At 51.1% G+C, this 21979-nt stretch overlaps 1 protein-coding gene across 1 annotated transcript; it reads right to left on the bottom strand.

Moving 5' to 3' along the window:
• Window positions 1-2761: 2761 nt before the first annotated feature.
• Window positions 2762-17711, bottom strand: TMEM74B (transmembrane protein 74B). Its single transcript, XM_060233198.1, is given in 6 exon segments — window positions 2762-2988; window positions 2991-3038; window positions 3041-3262; window positions 3265-3390; window positions 3393-3508; window positions 17589-17711. Coding segments are annotated over 5 exon segments (684 nt in total). The 5' UTR covers window positions 3466-3508; window positions 17589-17711; the 3' UTR covers window positions 2762-2773.
• Between the last annotated feature and the right edge of the window lie 4268 nt (window positions 17712-21979).

Below are 21979 nucleotides of genomic sequence, written 5' to 3'. Positions count from 1 at the left end.
TGGCTCGGGGGGGAACGAAGGCGCTGGCCGGCCAGAAAAACCCAGAAGCTGGAGAGCGTCTGAAATCGCTGTTTGTTTTCAGATTCATGGAGCAAGAAACATTCCGAAAGAGGCGTTCTTGTTTCAGTCAATGCGTACGTGTCGTCTGTGCGGTGGGTGGATCGGGGTGTGCTGGTGTGAGCGGCTGGTCTGTGAATCCGTCTCTGGGTTTCGTCATCCTGGCTGTGCTTCCGGGATGTGTTTTTTTGTTGTTGTTTCTAAAGGCAGACATTGTGAAGAAGGTCTTGGGAAACGCAGACAAACTGGACTGCGTTGAACGCACGTTGGGCGTTTGCTGGAGGGGCGACCACGGATATCCAGCATTTGGTGTCTGATACACTGAACTATTGCTACAGAAAGACACAGTGACCGAGCTCCAGAATACAGGCCTCTCACCATACAGGACCATTTTCTTTAGAGGATTTCTGATGTTATCGCTTTGGCTCTGTTTTCTCGGCCTAGGCCGGGGGTGGCCAGACTTGCTTCATGTAAGAGCCGCGGAGAATAAACGTCAAGTTCGGGAGCCACAAGACGTGAACATCAGATAGCTGAGAGCCACAAGATGGGAGGCAGGGAGGGAGAGAGAGATGCACGAACCTGCAAAGAGAGAGAGAGAGAGAGAGAGAGGAAGGAAGGAAGGAAGAAAGAAAGAAAGAAAGGAAGAAAGGAAGGAAGGAAGGAAGAAAGGAAGAAAGAAAGAAAGAAAGAAAGGAGAGATAGACAGAGAGAATAAAGAGATAGACAGATGATAGATAGAGTCAGAGAGAGAGAGATGATGATAGATAGATAGATGATAGATAGATAGAGAGACAGATAGATGATAGACAGAGAGACAGAGAGATAGATGATAGAGAGAGAGAAAGACAGAGAGAGAGAGAGAGAGAGAGAGAGAGAGATAGATAGATAGACAGACAGACAGACAGATAGATAGATAGACAGAGAGAGAGAGAGAGATGATAGATGGATGAATGGACAGACAGACAGACAGATAGATAGAGACAGAGAGAGAGATGATAGATAGAGAGACAGACAGATAGATAGATAGATAGATAGATAGATTAGATAGATAGATAGATAGATAGATAGATAGATGATAGATAGATAGATAGATAGATAGATAGATAGATAGATAGATAGATAGATAGATAGATAGATAGATAGATAGATAGATAGATAGATAGATAGATAGATAGATAGATAGATAGAGACAGAGAGAGAGAGATGATAGATAGAGAGAGAGAGAGACAGAGAGATAGGGTGGGGGAAGGGAGAGAGAGGTGGAAAGAAAGCGACTTTAACTTTAAATGCATTCTCCAAGCCACCAGCTGGCTTGGCTTGGAGAAGGGATTTAAAGAGAGAGGTGCCATCTCCAAGATGGCTTATGGGGCAGGGGGGACTTCCAAAGCCACACAATACATGTGAAAGAGCCACAGTTTGGCCACCCCTGGCCTAGGCTATTTGGTTGTGCAGCAGTGAAAAAAAGCAGTGTGGGGGTTTTCCCACTACTGTACCTGGCACAGAAAACTTTGAAGGGGCTCAGACGTTTCCTTTGAAATCTAGTCAGGGTATTTTGGAAAGCACCTAGGAAGCAAACAGGAGCCCCCTCAGAACGCCGGCCAAGATGGCATATGCCTGAGCTTGTACTTCAAACAGCACGTCTTTCTCGGCAAGCGGTGAAATCCCAGTTTGTTTGTTTGTTTCCTGATCTTCTCTGAGGTACAAAGTTACTGTTAAATATGTTACGCGAACTTTTTAAATCAACCCCAAAGGCGTTCTCTAGGCTCAGGACTTTCGATTAGGTTTAAAAAGGAAGGCTGTATCCGATACATCTAGACAGGGCTTTTTTTTGTTAGCAGGAACTCCTTTGCATATTAGGGCACACCCACATGATGTAGCCAATCCTCTTGGAGCTTACAGTAGGCCCTGGAAGAAGAAGAAGAAGAAGAAGAAGAAGAAGAAGAAGAAGAAGAAGAAGAAGAAGAAGAAGAAGAAGAAGAAGAAGAAGAAGAAGAAGAAGAAGAAGAAGAAGAAGAAGAAGAAGAAGAAGACTGCAGATTTATACCCCGCCCTTCTCTCTGAATCAAAGACTCAGAGTGGCTTACAATCTCCTATACCTTCTCCCCCCACAACAGACACCCTGTGTGGTGGTTGGGGCTGAGAGGGCACTCACAGCAGCTGCCCTTTCAAGGACAACCTCTGCAAGAGCTCTGGCTGACCCAAGGCCATTCCAGCAGCTGCAAGTGGAGGAGTGGGGAATCAAACCCGGTTCTCCCAGATAAGGGTTCATGCATTTCACCACTATACCAAACGGGCTCCCCAGTTCTAGTCCAGCATCCCATCTCACAGTTGCAGATGAAGCTACACACAGAGAAGGAGAAGAACTGCAGATTTATACCCCGCCCTTCTCTCTGAATCAGAGACTCAGAGTGGCTTACAATCTCTTTTATCTCCTCCCCCCACAACAGACACCCTGTGAGGTGGGTGGGGCTGAGAGAACTCTCCCAGAAGCAGCCCTTTCAAGAACAACTCCTACGAGAGCTATGGCTCACCCAAGGCCATTCCAGCAGGTGCAAGTGAAGGAGTGGGGAATCAAACCCGGTTCTCCCAGATAAGAGTCCGCGCACTTAACCCCTACACCAAACTGGCTCTCCGTAAGCTCTTGGAGGATTGGCTACATTAGGGGCAAAGAAGTTCCAGCTACAAAAAAGGCCCTGCATCTAGATATCTAGAATCATCAGCAATTCTGGCCGACGGGTGCCGCTTCTGTCGTCTGAACGACCTCGTTCTCCACCAACGTTTGCCCCCCTTCCCCGTTCAGCTGCCTCATCCTCAGGTTTATCGATCCGTAGGTCTTCCTGGGAGCCCTGGAGGCCGCGAAAGTCCTTCTCCGATACAGCTCCCCTTTGTAGATGGAGACCATCAGGAGAACAGAGAGAAGCATGCCCCCAAAGTCAAGAACCCCAAGCCTGCAATGATGCACTTGTCCAACCGGGAGCCAGGCGGGCATAGTACATCTCCAGTCTCTCCATCTCCCGGGCTGACACTGTGTCCGGATCGACCCTCGCTTCTCGCGGGATGCTGTAAGCGACGATCACCAGCAAAATCCCACCCACTAAGAAGACCAAAGCCGAAATGAAGCCGTAGTCCACAGAATTCCCACTCGTGTCTGACGTAGGGCCGTCCTCTGACCTGGGAGAGAGGTCTCCTCTGGAGGGTGCTGAAGGGTCCGGGAACTGCCGGCAGTGCCTCGGTCATTAGGGAAGGAGGTTTCTGCCTCTTCTTCCTCCTCCTCCTCCTCGTAGGAGATATTCTCGATGCCGGAACTGGGGGCTGTCCATGGCGACGAAGGTACCCTCGTAGGGCTCTCTGGCTGGGCCCCGATCCATTCCCCAAGACGGTCAGTTCCAGGGGATGCGAGGACGCCATTGTGGTGCAGTCCCCTCGACCATTCCTGTTAGCACTTCATCTGCTGGGAAGAAATCACCGAAGAGTTATGAAATCAATGAAAACCATACCTAGCTACTTACAAAGAGCATAAGAACATCCGAAGAGCCTTGCTGGATCAGACCAGGGAGGGCCCATCTAGTCCAGCCTCCTGTCTCACACAGAGGCCAACCAGTTCCTCTGGAGACCCAACAACAGGGCAGAGAGGCCGAGGCCTTCATAAGAACATCAGAGGAGCCCTGCTGGATCAGACCAGGGAGGGCCCATCTAGTCCAGCCTCCTGTCTCACACAGGGGCCAACCAGTTCCTCTGGAGGGCCAACAACAGGGCAGAAAGGCTGAGGCCTTCATAAGAACATCAGAAGAGCCTTGCTGGATCAGACCAGGGAGGGCCCATCTAGTCCAGCCTCCTGTCTCACACAGAGGCCAACCAGTTCCTCTGGAGGTTCAACAACAGGGCACAGAGGTCAAGGCTTTCATAAAAGCCCTTCTGGATTAGACCAGTGGTCCATCTACTCCAGCGCCTTGTCTCACACAGTGGCCAGCCTCTGAAGGCCCAACAATGGAGCTGAGATGTTGAGGCCTTCATAAGAACGTCAGAAGAGCCCTGCTGGGTCAGACCAGGGAGGGTCCATCTAGTCCAGCATCCAGTCTCACACAGTGGCCAACCAGTTCCTCTGGATGGCCAACACAGGGCATAGAGGCCAAGGGACTTCATAAGAACATCAGAAGAGCCCTGCTGGATCAGACCAGTGGTTCATCTAGTCCAGCATCCTGTCTCACACAGTGGCCAGCCAGTTCCTTTGGAGGGCCAACAACAGGGCAGAGAGGCTGAGGCCTTCCCCTGATGTTGCCTCCTGGCACTGGGATTCAGAAATATATTGCCTCTGAAAGTGGAGGTTCCCTTTAGTCACCATGGTTAGTAGTCCTTTCAAACTGTCTAGTCCTGTGGCCTCTCCTGATGTTGCCTCCTGACACTGAGATTCAGAGGCTGACTGCCTCCAAATAAGAACATTAAGAGAAGCCATGTTGGATCAGGCCAATGGCCCATCCAGTCCAACTCTCTGTGTCACATAAGAACATAAGAGAAGCCATGTTGGATCAGGCCAATGGCCCCTCCAGTCCAACACTCTGTGTCACATAAGAACATTAAGAGAAGCCCTGTTGGATCAAGCCAATGGCCCCTCCAGTCCAACACTGTTCTCTCCCCTCATTGGTGATCTGTATAATATGGCATGTAAAAGGAAGATACAAATGATCCTAAGGGACCATACACATCTGGGCCATTTGCTTTTTTAGATCTTACCGTCAGGTAGACGATATAGAGTGTTGAAGGCTAGGACAAACAGATTTAAGGACAGTTTCTATCCAAGTGCTGTGGTTAGGTTAAATGCAGGGTTATGAAGGATTATCTGTTTTAGAATGTATTTAATGGTTTAAATGGTTTTAATGGTTTTATGAATGTTTAATGGTTTTATGAATGTTTATTTAATGGTTTAAATGGTTTTAATGGTTTTATGAATGTTTATCCATTTTAGATGTATTTAAATGGTTTTAATGGTTTAAATGGTTTAATGGTTTCAGATGTATTTAAATGTTTATGAATATGTGTGTTTGATGTGTTGGTATGTTTGTGGAAGAGCACCTCATTTCGTTGCTCTCTTTTTGTTGAGAACAATGACAATAAATTCATCTATCTATCTATCTTTATAAGAACATTAAGAGAAGCCATGTTGGATCAGGCCAATGGCCCTCCAGTCCAACACTGTGCCACATAAGAGAAGCCCTGTTGGATCAGGCCAATGGCCCCTCCAGTCCAATGCTCTGTGTCACATAAGAACATAAGAGAAGCCCTGTTGGATCAGGCCAATGGCCCCTCCAGTCCAACACTGTGCCACATAAGAACATAAGAGAAGCCCTGTTGGATCAGGCCAATGGCCCCTCCAGTCCAATGCTCTGTGTCACACAGTGGCCAAAAAAACCAGGTGCTATCAGAAGGTCCACCAATGGGGCCAGGACACTAGAAGCCCTCCCATTGTGCCCCCACCCGAAGCACCAAGAATACAGAGCATCACTGCCCCAGACAGTTCCAACAATACGCTGTGACTAACAGCCCCTGATGGACCTCTGCTCCATATGCTTATCCAATCCCCTCTTGAAGCTGGCTATGCTTGTAGCCGCCGCCACCTTCTATGGCAGTGAATTCCATGTGTGAATCACCCTTTGGGTGAAGAATGTGGAGTTTCTCTTTAGTCACCCTGGCTAGTAGCCACTGATAGACCTCTCCTCCGTTAATCTCTCTAGCTGCCCAACGACCTACCTAAAGGATGTGTACAGTCTCGCGCTGCCTTTTGCATTCCCCATAAGTAGACTCCTTACCAACTGCTTTCGCCCAGGGGATGTGCAGTGACTTGATATCTGGACTAAAGTCAAGTTAGTTGCCTGCAGAGAACGCCAGCAAAATCAGGCGGTAATGGGGAGCGGGGCTGTGGCTCAAGAAGGGGGAGGTCTTCCCTCTTCCTTTCACATAACCCATAAAAGGAACCTTCATGGCGGGCTTATCGAAGTCATTTGTTATGAGGGCCGGATCTGGCATAAATGAGAGCTTGTCGGGCTGGGCCGTGCGTGTGCCTATTTAAGATTAGGTAGCCGAGATATAAACTTAATAAAGGACACAGGCAAACATACACATACATACCGTATATACCGTATTTTTCACACCATAAGGCGCTCCGGACCATAGGACGCACCTTCCTCCTGGGGGCGATCCGCTGCCTCCACCTCCGATCCGGCGCTTCCCCCCCCGCCTGCCTGCCTGGCTCCAGCTTCTTCCAGCAAGCGCTGGGATCGTTCCACGCTGCCCCCACCGCAAACCCAGCGCTTCGCGAGCGCCGGCTGCGGAGAGGGCAGCGTGCTTCCTCCGTGCCTGTCTGCCTGGCTCCAGCTCTGATGCTTAAAGCAAGCGCTGGGATCGGAGGGCGGAGGGAGCAATCCTGGCGCTTGCTGTAAGCGTCAGAGCTGGAGCCAGGCAGACAGGCACGGAGGAAGCACCCGCCCCCTCCGCAAACCCAGCGCTTCACGAGCGCCGGCTGTGGAGGGGGCAGCGTGCTTCCTCCGTGCCTGTCTGCCTGGCTCCAGCTCTGACGCTTACAGCAAGCGCCAGGATTGCTCCCTCCGCCCTCTGATCCCGGTGCTTGCTGTAAGCATCAGAGCTGGAGCCAGGCAGACAGGCACGGAGGAAGCACGCTGCCCCCTCCACAGCCGGCGCTCGCGAAGCCCTGGGTTTGCAGCGGGGGCAGCGTGGAGCGATCCCAGCGCTTGCTGGAAGAAGCTGGAGCCAGGCAGGCAGGCGCGGGGAAGCGCCGGGATCGGAGGCGGAGGCAGCGGATCCCCCCCCCAAGAAGGTACGTACCTTCGCTCCATAAGACTCACACACTTTCCCCCCACACTTTTTTTGGAGGAAAAAGTGCGTCTTATGGTGTGAAAAATACGGTATTTAAAAATTAAAACAGGCTTTAAAAACAGCGCAGGGGTGTCAAACTCATTTGTTACGAGGGCAGGATCCGGCATATATGAGATGAAGGTCCCCTGACCTGGGAGCCCTGTAAAACCAGTCTCAGAGTTGACTAAATCTCCTATATCTTCTCCCTCACAACAGACAATTGGAAAGGGCAGCTTCAGGGAGAGCTCTCTCAGCCCCACCCACCTCACAGGGCTGGGCTGGGCTGTGTGTGTACCTATTTAAGATTAGGTAGCAGAGATATAAACTTTATAAAGGACACACAGACAAACACAAAGATTTCTTTTTTTGAAAAAAAAAACTTAAATAAAACATGCTTAAAACCTTAGCACTCGTTGGACTTAAAGGCGCTTTCTTTGTATCTCTCCCACGGGATCCAGGGAACTGGGCAAAGGAAACTCTGGCTCTTTCCTTCCTTCCCCAGGGGAGGAGGAGGGGGAGGAGGCTCTCCCAGCAGAAGGAAGAGAGGCTTGGCTCAGTAGCTCTGCTGTGCGATCGAGAGAGCTGGCAAAGCAAGCTCTGCTTCCCCCCCGTTCCTCGCCAAAGGAGGAGTCTCAGCCAACGGAGAAAATAGAGGTTTTTCTCTGTAGCGCCTGTGAGATTAAGCAAGCCTGGCAAAAGATGCTGTGATGCTGAAGGAAGCCAAGAGAGAGGGAGAAGGAAGGAGACGACAGCCAGTTGCTTGGGGGAGGGGACTGAAATATGCCCTCCGGGGGCCTGATTCAGCCCCCTGCTTCATGGTGTCATCTGCAGGTACAGGGGGGCACCAGCCTGCACCCTTCTTCCCCCCCCCCCCATTGCAGAGTGAATAGGACAACAGTGAGTCAAGTACGGAAGAGCCAATCTACCTGCCCAGCTCCATCTTTCAGGGCGTAAGGAGAAACGGATGGTGATCATTTCTGCAGGCACGAGAACAAGGGTTTACCTGTAGCTCCTGACCTCATCTGGAAGGATCTAGCTCTGCCCTTGGAACCTTCCCACCCCCTGCCTGAATTATGGGGAGTATTCCATGACTCCAGTTTGGTGTAGTGGTTAAGTGCAGGGACTCTTATCTGGGAGAACCGGGTTTGATTCCCCACTCCTCCACTTGCACCTGCTGGAATGGCCTTGGGTCAGCCAGAGCTCTTGCAGAGCTGTCATTGAAAGGGCAGCTTCTGGGAGAGTTCTCTCAGCCCCACCTACCTCACATGGTGTCTGTTTTGGGGGAGGAAGGGAAAGAAGATCGTGAGCCGCTCTAGACTCTGAGTTTCAGAGTATAGGGCAGGATATAAATCCAATATCTCCTTCCTTCCTTCCTTGAGAGCCAGTTCGGTGTACTGGTTCAGTGTGCAGAGTCTTATCTGGGAGAACCGGATTTGATTCCCCACTCCTCCACTTGCAGCTGCTGGAATGGCCTTGGGTCAGCCATAGCTCTTGCAGAGCTGTCATTGAAAGGGCAGCTTCTGGGAGAGCTCTCTCAGCCCCACCTACCTCACAGTTTGTCTGTTTTGGAGGAGGAAGGGAAAAAAGATTGTGAGCTGCTCTGAGACTATGAGATTCAGAGTATAGGGCAGAATATAAATCCAATATCTCCATCTCCTTCTCCTTCTCCTTCCTTCCTTCCTTCCTTCCTTCCTTCCTTCCTTCCTTCCTTCCTTCCTTCCTTCCTTCCTTGAGAGCCAGTTTAGTGTAGTGGTTAAGTGTGCGGACTCTTATCTGGGAGAACCAGGTTTGATTGCCCACTCCTCCACTTGCGGCTGCTGGAATGGCCTTGGGTCAGCCATAACACTCACAGAGCTGTCATTGAAAGGGCAGCTTCTGGGAGAGCTCTCTAAGCCCCACCTACCTCACAGGGTATCTGTTGTGGGGGAGGAAGGAAGATTGTGAGCCGCTCTAGACTCCAAGACTGAGAGTATAGGGTGGGATATAAATCCAATATCTCCATCTCCTTCTCCTTCCTTCCTTCCTTCCTTGAGAGCCAGTTCGGTGTAGTGGTTAAGTGCGTGGACTCTTATCTGGGAGAACCGGGTTCAATTCCCCACTCCTCCACTTGCGGCTGCTGGAATGGCCTTGGGTCAGCCATAGCTCTCGCAGAGCTGTCCTTGAAAGGGCAGCTGCTGTGAGAGCCCTCTCAGCCCCACCCACCCCACATATTGCGGGGGAGGAAGATAAAGGAGATTGTGACTGCTCTGAGACTCCGAGATTCAGAGTATAGGGTGGGATATAAATCCAATCTTATCTTCTTTCCTCCTCCTCCTCTTGCTTGCTTCTTTTTCCAGTCTCCAAGCTGGGCAAGAGCCTCCGTTTGGCACTGCATCCTTTGGAGGTGAGGGAGGGGTTAATACGAAACGATCTGAAGAAAGCAGCTGTATCAACACCTCTTGGGAGCAGCAATGTAAAGGCCATCCGGAAGGGAGGGGCAGGAAACAGCCACCTGCACCCTGAATAATATACAAGACTAGACTAAAGAGGTTGAATGAAAACTACCAGACTGGGTGCATTGGCAGAACTAAGCTGCGAGTGCTACAGACGGAGGAAGAGTGAACTGGCCCAAGCGATAATCAAACAAACATGCCAATATTTGGTCGATGAAAGGGCTGTCAACTTGCAGTCAACTTAGGGCAGCCTGTAGAAGAAGAAGGCCGCGGATTTATACCCCACCATTCTCTCTGAATCGGAGTCTCAGAGTGGCCTACAATCTCCTTTATCTTCTTCCCCCGCAACAGACACCCTGTGAGGTTGGTGGGGCTGAGAAAGCTCTCACAGCAGCTGCCTCTTCAAAGAAGAAGAAGAATGCAGATTTATACCCCGCCCTTCTCTCTGAATCAGAGTCTCAGAGTTGACTAAATCTCCTATATCTTCTCCCCCATGACAGACACCCTGTGAGGTGGGTGGGGCTGAGAGAGCTCTCACAGTAACTGCCTTTTCAAGGAAGAAGGAGAAGGAGACTGCAGATTTATACCCCGCCCTTCTCTCTGAATCAGACTCTCAGAGTGGCCTACAATCTCCTTTATCTTCCTCCCCCAAAACAGACACCCTGTGAGGTTGGTGGGGCTGAGAGAGCTCTCACAGCAGCTGCCTTTTCAAGGAAGAAGAAGAAGAAGAATGCAGATTTATACCTCGCCCTTCTCTCTGAATCAGAGTCTCAGAGTGGTCACAGTATCCTTTACCTCCCCCCCCCCCCACAACAGACACCCTGTGAGGTGGGTGGGGCTGAGAGAGCTCTGACAGAAGCTGTCCTTTCAAGGGCAATCTCTGCAAGAGCTATGGCTGACCCAAGGCCACTCCAGCAGCTGCAAGTGGAGGAGAGGGGAATCCAACCCGGTTCTCCCAGATAAGAGTTTGCACACTAAAGCACTACACCAAACTGACTCTCTTGAAGAGAGGAGTTTCAAGGCAAGAGAAGAACAGAAGCGGATTCCCAAGTCCAGGCTCTGTGTAGCAATGAAGATCCTGTGAATTTAGGTGGAGGTGTTTGTGAGTTTCCTGCATTGTGCAGGGGGTTGGACTAGATGACCCTGGAGGTCCCTTCCAACTCTATAATTCTATGATTCCCAATGGAGAACTGAACCTCCTTCCTTGGAGGTTTTAAACAGAGGCTGGATGGCCCTCTGACAGCAATGAAGATCCTGTGAATTTAGGGGGAAGTATTTGTGAGTTTCCTGCATTGTGCAGGGGGTTGGGCTAGATGACCCTAGAGGTCCCTTCCATCTCTATGGTTCTATGAACTTCCTGACCGTTAGAGCGGTTCCTCAGTGGAACAGACTTCCTCCTTGGGAGGTGGTGGGCTCTCCTTCCTTGGAGGTTTTTCAACAGAGGCTAGATGGCCATCTGACAGTGATGAAGATCCTGTAAATTTAGAGGGAGGTATTTGTGGGTTTCCTGCATTGTACAAGGGGTTGGACTAGGTGACCCAGGAGGTCCCTTCCCATTCTATGGTTCTGTGAACTTCCTGACCGTTAGAGCGGTTCCTCAGTGGAACAGGCTTCCTCCTTGGGAGGTGGTGGGCTCTCCTTCCTTGGAGGTTTTTCAACAGAGGCTAGCTGGCCATCTGACAGCAATGAAGATCCTGTTAATGTAGGGGGAGGTCTTTGTGAGTTTCCTGCCTTGTGCAGGGGGTTGGACTAGATGACCCTGGAGGTCCCTTCCATCTCTATGATTCTGTTATTCTATTCTGATTCCCCATCCCCTGCGACTGGGTTCCTCGGGAGGTGGTGGGCTCTCCTTCCTTGGAGGTTTTTCAACAGAGGCTAGATGGCCCTCTGACAGCAATGAGGATCCTGTGAATTTAGGGGGAGGTGTTTGTGAGTTTAGAGCGTTCCTCAGTGGAACAGGCTTCCTCCTCGGGAGGTGGTGGGCTCTCCTTCCTTGGAGGTTTTTCAACAGAGGCTGGATGGCCCTCTGACAGCAATGAAGATCCTGTGAATTTAGGGGGAGGTGTTTGTGAGATTCCTGCATTGTGCAGGGGGTTGGACTAGATGACCCTGGAGGTCCCTTCCAACTCTAGGATTCTACGATTGTAATTGTAATTCTAGGATTCTAATTGTAGCAACCCTGGACTTCTTGGCGGTCTCCCACCCATGCACTAACCAGGGCCAACCCCAAAGTCTGCTGATCCAGGTTGGGGGGCCCTTCCAGGTTGCAGCTTTAAAATGGGCAGTGGAAAGTATCATCAGGTTGCAACTGATCTGTGGTGAAGCCAGAGGGTTTTCCAGGCAAGGGAGGATTGCACGTGCTTGGCCATTGCCTACCTCTGCGTAGCAACCCCCGACTTCCTGGGTGGACCCCCACCCAAGTACTAACCAGGGCTGACACAGTTTAGCTTCCAAGATACAATGAACTGGGCTCGCCTGAGCCATCCAGGACCAACAGAGGTGATTTCCCATTGCCTACCTCTGCGTAGCAACCCTCAACTTCCTTGGTGGTCACCCATCCAAGTAATAAGCAACGCCAACCCAGCTTAGTCTCTGAGATCTGATGAGATTGGGCTTGCCTGAGCCATGGTAGACAAACAGAGGTGGTTTCCCATTGCCTACATCTTCGTAGCAACCCTCAACCTCCTTGGTGGTCTCTCATCCAAGCACTAAGCAGGGCCAACCCAGCTTAGTTTCTGAGATCTGATGAGATTGGGCTAGCCTGGGCCACGGTAGACAAACAGAGGTGGTTTCCCATTGCCTACATCTTCGTAGCAACCCTCAACCTCCTTGGTGGTCTCCCATCCAAGCACTAAGCAGGGCCAACCCAGCTTAGTCTCTGAGATCTGATGAGATTGGGCTAGCCCCGGGGTGGCCAAACTGTGGCTCGGGGGCCGCATGTGGCTCTTTCACGTGCTATGTGGCTCTCAAAGCCCCCACCCCTTCATCAGCCAGCTTGGAGAAGGCCTTTGCCTCTTCAAATCGCTTTGCCAAATCAGCCAGCTGGCTGTTTGGAGAATGCATTTAAAGTTGCTGTCTTTCCACCTCTTGTTTTCCCCTTCTATTTGCCTGCCTGCCTTCCTGTCTTGCAGCTCTCAAGCATCTGATGTTTATTCTATGTCGCTCTTATGTTAAGCAAGTATGGCCAACCCTGGGCTAGCCTGAGCCATGGAAGACAAACAGAGGTGGTTTCCCTTTGCCAGCCTCTGCGTAACAACCCTCAACTTCCTTGGTGGTCTCCCATCCAAGCAATAAACGCCAACCCAGCTTAGTCTCTGATATCTAATAAGATTGGGCATGGTAGACAAACAGAGGTGGTTTCCCATTGCCTACCTCTGCGCAACAACCTTCAACTTCCTTGGTGGTCTCCCATCCAAGTAATAAGCAATGCCAACCCAGCTTAGTTTCTGAGATCTGATGAGATTGGGCTAGCCTGAGCCATGGTAGACAAACAGAGGTGGTTTCCCATTGCCTACCTCTGCATAGCAACCTTCAACTTCCTTGGTGGTCTCCCATCCAAGTAATAAGCAACGCCAACCCAGTTTAGTCTCTGAGATCTGATGAGATTGGGCTAGCCTGAGCCGTGGAAGACAAACAGAGGTGGTTTCCCTTTGCCAGCCTCTGCGTAACAACCTTCAACTTCTTTGGTGGTCTCCCATCCAAGCAATAAACGCCAACCCAGCTTAGTCTCTGAGATCTAATGAGATTGGGCATGGTAGAAAAACAGAGGTGGTTTCCCATTGCCTCTGCGCAACAACCTTCAACTTCCTTGGTGGTCTCCCATCCACGTAATAAGCAATGCCAACCCAGCTTAGTTTCTGAGATCTGATGAGATTGGGCTAGCCTGAGCCATGGTAGACAAACAGAGGTGGTTTCCCATTGCCTACCTCTTCGTAGCAACCCTCAACTTCCTTGGTGGTCTCTCCAAGTAATAAGCAGCGCCAACCCAGCTTAGTCTCTGAGATCTGGACGAGATTGAGGTAGCCTGAGCCATTGTAGACAAACAGAGGTGGTTTCCCATTGCCTACCTCTGCGTAACAACCCTCAACTTCCTTGGTGGTCTCCCATCCAAGTAATAAGCAGTGCCAACCCAGCTTAGTTTCTGAGATCTGATGAGATTGGGCTAGCCTGGGCCATCCAAGGCAGCGTGTGCCAATAGCTGTTGACCACAATTCACTGCTCTTTACTAAATGGGTAATTCTACTAAAGGACAATCTTACAGGTGCTTATTTGGAGTGAAGGATTTAGGTCCAAAGAGGCACAAAGGGTTGGCCCCCTTTAAAGCAACAGACTGAGGAGGAGGAGGAGGAAGAGGAGGAGGAGGAGGAGAGAGGAGGAGGAGGAGGAGGAGGAGAAGAAGAAGAAGAAGAAGAAGAAGAAGAAGAAGAAGAAGAAGAAGAAGAAGAAGAAGAAGAAGAAGAAGAAGAAGAGAAGAAGAAGAAGAAGAAGAAGAAGAAGAGAAGAAGAAGAAGAAGAAGAAGAAGAAGAAGAAGAAGAAGAAGAAGAAGAAGAAGAAGAAGAAGAAGAAGAAGAAGAAGAAGAAGAAGAAGAAACAGCTTCTGGCTGTATATTCTTGTTGGTGTTATGATCCTCTGCTTTTATGTATTATGTTTACGAGTTTTTTAAATTTGTTGCGTTTATTTGGATATGTTTTATTTATTCTTATTGTAATGTTTTAATGTTGCAAGCTGCCCTGAGCCCACTTTGCGGGATAAGGTGGGGTATAAGTCTCAAATTAAATTAAAACTAAATGAAAATGAAAAAGAAGAAGACGACCACTGCGGATTTATATCCCGCCCTTCTCTCTGAATCAGAGACTCGGAGTGGCTTAAAATCTCCTCTCTCTTCCCGCCCCCCCACAACAGACACCAAGTGAGGTGGGTGGGGCTGAGAGGGCTCTCCCAGCAGCTGCCCTTTCAAGGACAACACTACGAGAGCCATGGCTGACCCAAGGCCATTCCAGCAGCTGCCAGCGGACGAGTGGGGAATCAAACCCGGTTCTCCCAGATAAGAGTCTGCACACTTAACCACTACACCAAACTTTAAGCTTTGCCAGATCCTGCCCAAATTTAGGGTTGTCAGCTGTGGGTTGGGAGATTCCTGGGCGTTTGGGATTGGATCCTAGAAAGGGTAGAGTCTGAGGAAGGAAGAGATAGCAGCAGGGATGCGATGCCATAGATTCCGCTCACTGAAGATGGTGGCTCAGTGGTAGAGCATCTGCTTGGGAAGCAGAAAGTCCCAGGTTCAATCCCCGGCATCTCCAGCTAAAAAGGGTCCAGGCAAGTAGGCATGAAAAACCTCAGCTTGAGACCCTGGAGAGCAGGGGAGGGACGGTGGCTCAGTGGTAGAGCATCTGCTTGGTAAGCAGAAGGTCCCAGGTTCAATCCCCAGCATCTCCAACTAAAAAAGGGTCCAGGCAAGTAGGCGTGAAAAACCTCAGCTTGAGACCCTGGAGAGCCGCTGCCAGTCTGAGCAGACAATACTGACTTTGATGGACCCAGGGTCTGATTCAGTAGAAGGCAGCTTCATATGTTCTTAAGATGCCATTTTCTGTAGGGGAACTGATCTATGGAATTGCAGGAAATCATCAGACCCCTATGCCCAATGCACGTCCTGCAAATTATGCTGCCTCATTTGGACTACTGTGTACAATTCTGGTCACCCGCACTTCATAAAAGATATTATAGCACCGGAAAAAGTGTAGAAAAAGGCAACTATAATGATTAAAGGGTTGGAACACTTTCCCTATGAAGAAAGGTTAAAACGCTTGGGGCTCTTTAGCTTCGAGAAACGTCGACTGTGGGGTGGCATGATAGAGGTTTACAAGATTATGCCTGGATGGAGAAAGTAGAGAAAGAAGTCCTTTTCTCCCTTTCTCAGAATACAAGAACTCATGGGCATTCAATGAAATAGCTGAGCAGTTGGGTCGGAATGGATAAAAGGAAGTCCTTCTTCACCCAAAGGGTGATTAACATGTGGAATTCACTACCACAGGAGGTGGTGGCGGCAACAAGCATAGACAGCTTCAGAGGGGATTGGATAAACAAATGGAGCAGAGGTCCATCAGTGGCTATTAGCCACAGCATGTTGTTGGAACTCTCTGTCTGGGGCAAGTGATGCTCTGTATTCTTGGTGCTTGGGAGGGGAAACAGTGGGAGGGCTTCTGGTCCTCCTAATGGCAACTGGGTTTTTTTGCCCCTGTGGGACACAGAGTGTTGGACTGGATGGGCCATTGGCCTGATCCAACAGGGCTTCTGTTATGTTCTTATGTGACACAGAGTGTTGGACTGGAGGGGCCATTGGCCTGATCCAACAGGGCTTCTCTTATGTTCTTATGTGACACAGAGTGTTGGACTGGAGGGGCCATTGGCCTGATCCAACAGGGCTTCTCTTATGTTCTTATGTGACACAGAGTGTTGGACTGGATGGGCCATTGGCCTGATCCAACAGGGCTTCTCTTACGTTCTTATGTGACACAGAGTGTTGGACTGGAGGGGCCATTGGCCTGATCCAACAGGGCTTCTCTTATGTTCTTATGTGACACAGAGTGTTGGACTGGAGGGGCCATTGGCCTGATCCAACAGGGCTTCTCTTATGTTCTTATGTGACACAGAGTGTTGGACTGGAGGGGCCATTGGCCTGATCCAACAGGGCTTCTCTTATGTTCTTATGTGACACAGAGTGTTGGACTGGAGGGGCCATTGGCCTGATCCAACAGGGCTTCTCTTATGTTCTTATGTGACACAGAGTGTTGGACTGGAGGGGCCATTGGCCTGATCCAACAGGGCTTCTCTTATGTTCTTATGTGACACAGAGTGTTGGACTGGAGGGGCCACTGGCCTGATCCAACAGGCCTTCTCTTATGTTCTTATGTGACACAGAGTGCTGGACTGGAGGGGCCACTGGCCTGATCCAACAGGCCTTCTCTTATGTTCTTATGTGACACAGAGTGTGGGACTGGAGGGGCCATTGGCCTGATCCAACAGGCCTTCTCTTATGTTCTTATGTGACACAGAGTGTTGGACTGGAGGGGCCATTGGCCTGATCCAACAGGGCTTCTCTTATGTTCTTATGTGACACAGAGTGTTGGACTGGATGGGCCATTGGCCTGATCCAACAGGGCTTCTCTTATGTTCTTATATGGAGCACAGGTCCATCAGTGGCTATTAGCCACAGCGTATTGTTGGAACTTTCTGTCTGGGGCAGTGATGCTCTGTATTCTCGGTGCTGGGCAGGGCACAGTGGGAGGGCTTCTGCTGTTCTGGCCCCGCTGATGGACCTCCTGATAGCACCTGTTGTTGGTTTTTTTGGCCACTGTGTGCCACAGAGTGTCGGACCGGATAGGCCACCGGCCTGATCCAACATGGCTTCCCTTATGTTCTTATATGGAGCAGAGGTCCCTCAGTGGCTATTAGCCACAGCGTATCATTGGGACTCTCTGTCTGGAGCAAGTGATGCTCTGTATTCTTGGTGTTGGGGGTGGGGCACAGTGGGAGGGCTTCTGGTGTTCTGGCCCCACTGACGGACCTCCTGATGGCACCTGGTTCTTTTGGCCACTGTGTGCCACAGAGCGTCCGACCGGATGGACCACTGGCCTGATGCAACACGGCTTCTCTTATGTTCTCCTCCTCACGCACCTTTATGACTGCAGCAGGTGCTGTTACAGGCGCCGTTGCTCTAAGCGAAGCGATCCCTGGGGCTCCCGTCTCTCTCTTTAGCAACCCACCCTCCCCAGGGCACCAGACACACAGAGAGCTGAGCAGAGGCTCTCCAAACGGGGGACAGGGGACATGAATCCCCTCTCTGCCAACAGATGCCACCGTCGCCAGGTGAGTGTGGGGGGGGGGGGCGGGCAATGGTATTCCAGCCAGCGCACGACCTACCAGGGACGAATAAGTCTCTCCAGCGACCCTCCCTTTCCTGCACAATGCAACACCGGGTTGTTGCATCACACATACACAGGGACGCGCGTGCCCGCACGAACCCCCCCCCCCCCCCCGTCCCTGCGCGTTTGGAAGGAGGGCTTGGCAGCCTGTCTCTCCCCCCCTTTGCCCCATAGCTCCCCCCCCCCACCCAAGCTCATCACCCCCGCGACGACCCCTCCCCCCCTCTCCTGTTGCTTGCTCCCCTCCTCCCACCACTGCAGAGCGCCCAGTGCGGGGCTGGTGGAGGGGTGGGTGGGTCTTTCAGTACCTGTCTCCGCCCGTCCCTCCTCCCTGGACGTCGCGGGGCGCATGCTGCCTGGGGGGGCACATCCAGTGGGTCCCCTTAGCCCGGGCTCCCGGCCGCCAGCCACCATGGATGCTCCGTCGTGGGGCTCCTCCTCCTCCTCTTGCAATGGTCACGGCTTGGGCGGCCTGGGGAAGGAGGAAGGGGGGGGGAGAGATAGGCGGAGCTGGACGGGGTGGGGGGGGGCGCTGCTGGCGGCGTTTTGCAAAAGAGAGACAAAGGTGGAGAGCGCTCCGCTGCGCCCCTGGCGGCCGCCTCGGGGACGGCAAGCGTCGGTGAAGGGGGAGCTGTCCGTTCAGCACCGCGGCGCTTCTGGGGGGTTACAGAAGGAGACCCACAAGTCGCGGGTCGCAACTGGCCAAGGGGTCAAGCTTGCCCGATGGCGGGTGGGGCCCCCTTCAATGTTAGGCGATATGTTAACAATGCCAAGGTCCTTTTAGTCGCTGGAGAACAGAACGGGAGTCCCTTTCTCACAACGCAAGAACGATCTCCTTTACCTTCCCCCCCCCCCCGCCCACCCCACAACAGACACCCTGTGTGGTAGGTGGGGCTGAGAGAGCTCTGACAGAAGCTGCCCTTTCTAGGACAACTCCTACGAAAGCTCTGGCTGACCCAAGGCTATTCCAGCAGCTGCAAGTGGAGGAGTGGGGAATCCAACCTGGTTCTCCCAGATAAGAGTCCCCGCACTTCATCACTACACCAAAAACCCTAGTACCGACCCTGCTTTTCAGCTTTTCCTAGCAGGATGGTCTTTCCCAGTCACTTTTACAGTTGCCAAGTCTGATTCAAGAAATACCTGGGGACTTTGGGGGTGGAGTCAGGAGACATTGGGGTGGGGCCAGGAGCAAGGGTGTGACAAGCATCATTGAACTCCAAAGGGAGTTCTGGCCGTCACATTTAAAGGGACTGCACACCTTTTAAATGCCTCCCCTTCATTGGAAATAATGAAGGTTATTTATGGAAATAATGAAGGAAATAATTGGAAATAATGAAGGTTGTTTACAAGATTACACATGGGATAGAGAAGGTAGAGAAGGAAGTCCTTTTCTCCCTTTCTCACAATACGAGAACTCGTGGGCATTCAATGAAATTGCTGAGCAGTCGGGTTACAATGGATAAAAGGAAGTACTCACCCAAAGGGTGATTAACATGTGGAATTCACTGCCACAGGAAGTGGTGGCGGCTGCAAGCATAGTCAGTTTTTAGGAGGGGATTGGATAAAAATATGGAGCAGAGGTCCATCAGTGGCTATTTATGTGTGTGTGTGTGTGTCTATGTATGTATATATGTGTGTGTGTATACATGTGTGTATATGTGTGTGTGTGTGTTTCTGTGCAGCTGCTGTGAGAGCCCTCTCCAGCCCCACCCACCTCACAGGGTGTCTGTTGTGGGAGAGGAAGGTAAAGGAGATTGTGAGCCGCTCTGAGACTCTTTGGAGTGGAGGGTGGGATATAAATCCAATATCTTCATCTACCTCACAGGGTGTCTGTTGGGGGGGGAGGAAGGTAAAGGAGATTGTGAGCCACTCTGAGACTCTTTGGAGTGGAGGGCGGGATATAAATCCAATATCTTCATCTACCTCACAGGGTGTCTATTGTGGGGGAGGAAGGGAAAGGAGATTGTGAGCCGCTCTGAGACTCTTTAGAGTGGAGGGCGGGATATAAATCCAATATCTTCATCTATCTCACAGGGTGTCTGTTGTGGGGGAGGAAGGGAAAGGAGATTGTGAGCCGCTCTGAGACTCTTTGGAGTGGAGGGCGGGATATAAATCCAATATCTTCATCTACCTCACAGGGTGTCTGTTGTGGGGGAGGAAGGTAAAGGAGATTGTGAGCCGCTCTGAGACTCTTTGGAGTGGAGGGCGGGATATAAATCCAATATCTTCATCTATCTCACAGGGTGTCTGTTGTGGGGGAGGAAGGGAAAGGAGATTGTGAGCCGCTCTGAGACTCTTTGGAGTGGAGGGCAGGATATAAATCCAATATCTTCTTCTTCTTATCTTCTTCTTATACACACACACACACACACACACACACATACATATATATTGGCCACTGTGTGACACAGAGTGTTGGAGTGGATGGGCCATTGGCCTGATCCAACATGGCTTCTCTTATGTTCTTATTACTGTCATGCCATTAAAATTGACTTTGTATGTAGGGTTGCCAGCCTCCAGGTGGGACCTGGGGATCTCCCGCTTTCACATCCAATCCCCAGCTGGCAGACATCAGCTCCCCTGGAGAAAATGCAGCCTGTATTTACATTTAATATCTACCGCATCCTGCCAGTGAAATGAACAAAGCGGGAGTGCAGTGGCACCTTTAAGGCCAGCCAATTTTTATTTAGAGCGTCAGCTTTTGTGTCTTATGTTCTAAATAAAAATCGGTTGGTCTTAAAGGTGCCACTGGACTCCTGTTTTGTTCAACTGCTTCAGAGCGACATGGCTGCCTCCTTAGATCTGCCAGTAAAATGTACAATACATGCACACGGTAATAACTAATATATATTAAAAAGGTCAAGGCAGTCCCCTGTGCAAGCACCAGTCGTTTTCGACTCTGGGGTGACGTGGCTTCCACAGCGTTTTCACGGCAGACTTTTGACGGGGTGGTTTGCCCTTGCCTTCCCCAGTCGTCTACGCTTTCCCCCCAGCAAGCTGGGGACTCATTTGACCGACCTCGGAGGGATGGAAGGCTGAGTCAACCTGGAGCCGGCTACCTGAGCCAGCTTTCGCTGGGATCGAACTCAGGTCGTGAGCAGAGGGCTCCGACTGCAGTAGTGCAGCTTTACCAATCTGCCCTACGGGGTACATATTACATATATACATATATATACATATATTGTACATTTTACCAGCAGTATGCAGTAGATATTAAATGTAAATCCAAATTGTATTTCCTCCAGGGGAGCTGAACTCTGCCAGCTGGAGATCAGCTGGAAAAGCGGGCGATCCCCAGGCCCCGCCTGGAGGCTGGCAACCCTAAATGCAAAGTACATTTTAGTTGCATGAGGGTAATAATATTGGGACTTCTACTTTTATTTCGCAAAAGTTTTAATTGTACCTTTTCCCACTAATGTATTTTATGGAATTGTTACTTATTTCTTATAAAATGTAAATGATAGCCTTATAGTTGTGGGTGGGCCCCCTTTGTCTCCTGGCAACCAATATTTTTAGACCCCGCCCACCACTGGGAGAGAGGGTCAGGGCTGCCCCTGTTCCCCTTCCCCCTCTTTCCTCCACTGCAACCGGGTCTTTCTCCTCTCTGGGCTCTCCTTCCTTGGAGGTTTTCAACAGAGGCTAGACGGCCCCCTGACAGCAAGGAGGGGCTTGTGAGTTTCCTGCCTTGTGCAGGGGGCTGGACTAGACCAGGGGTGGCCCAACTTGCTTGATGTAAGAGCCACATTGAATAAACGGTGGATGTTTAAGAGCTGGAAAACATGAATATGCAATGTTTGAGAGAGGAAGGAAGGGAGATGGGGAGGGAGAGAGGAGGGGAGGAGGGGAGGGAGGGAAGGAAGGAAGGAAGGAAGGAAGGAAGGAAGGAAGGAAGGAAGGAAGGAAGGAAGGAAGGAAGGAAGGAAGGAAGGAAGGAAGGAAGGAAGGAAGGAAGGAAGATGGGGAGGGAGGGGGAGGGGAGGAAGAAGGGAAGGAGGGAAGGAAGAGAAAGTGGGGAGGGAAGGAAGGAAGGAAGATGGGGAGGGATGAAGGGAGATGGAGAGGAGGAAAGGGAGGGAGGGAAGGAAGGAAGAGAGGGAGGGAGGGAGAGAGGGAAGGAAGGGAGGGAGGGAGGGAAGGAGGGAAGGGAGGGAGGGAGAGAGGGAAGGGAAGGGAGGGAGGGAGGGAAGGAAGGAAGATGGGGAGGGACGAAGGGAGATGGAGAGGAGGAAAGGGACGGAGGGAGGGAGAGAGGGAAGGGAGGGAAGGAGGGGAGGGAGAGAGGGAAGGGAGGGAGGGAAGGAAGGAAGATGGGGAGGGACGAAGGGAGATGGAGAGGAGGAAAGGGAGGGAGGGAGGGAAGGAGGGAAGAATGGGAGGGAGGGAAGGAAGGGAGGGAAGGAAGGAAGGAAGGGAGATGGGGAGGGAGGGAGATGGGGAGGGAGAGATTGAAAGAAAGCAATTTTAAATGCATTCTCCAAGCAGTGATTTTTAAAAGCTGGCTGATGGGGTGGGGGTGGGGTCTTCAAGAGTCACCCCACATGCAGCCCCTGAACTGCAGTTGGGCTGCCGCTGGATTAGATGACTCTGGCTTTCCCTTGCAAATCTAGGATTCTAGGATCCCCGGACCTTAGGCAGACCAGCCTCCTTCTCTGGGAGGCGGGGAAGTCTCTGCCCCCTGGGCTCTGCTCGCACCCCCTTT

This window comes from Heteronotia binoei, chromosome 2 (genome assembly GCF_032191835.1).
Source record: "Heteronotia binoei isolate CCM8104 ecotype False Entrance Well chromosome 2, APGP_CSIRO_Hbin_v1, whole genome shotgun sequence".
In the NCBI taxonomy this organism is placed as follows: Eukaryota; Metazoa; Chordata; class Lepidosauria; order Squamata; family Gekkonidae; genus Heteronotia; species Heteronotia binoei.
This window is presented reverse-complemented; position numbering and strand designations above follow the sequence as displayed.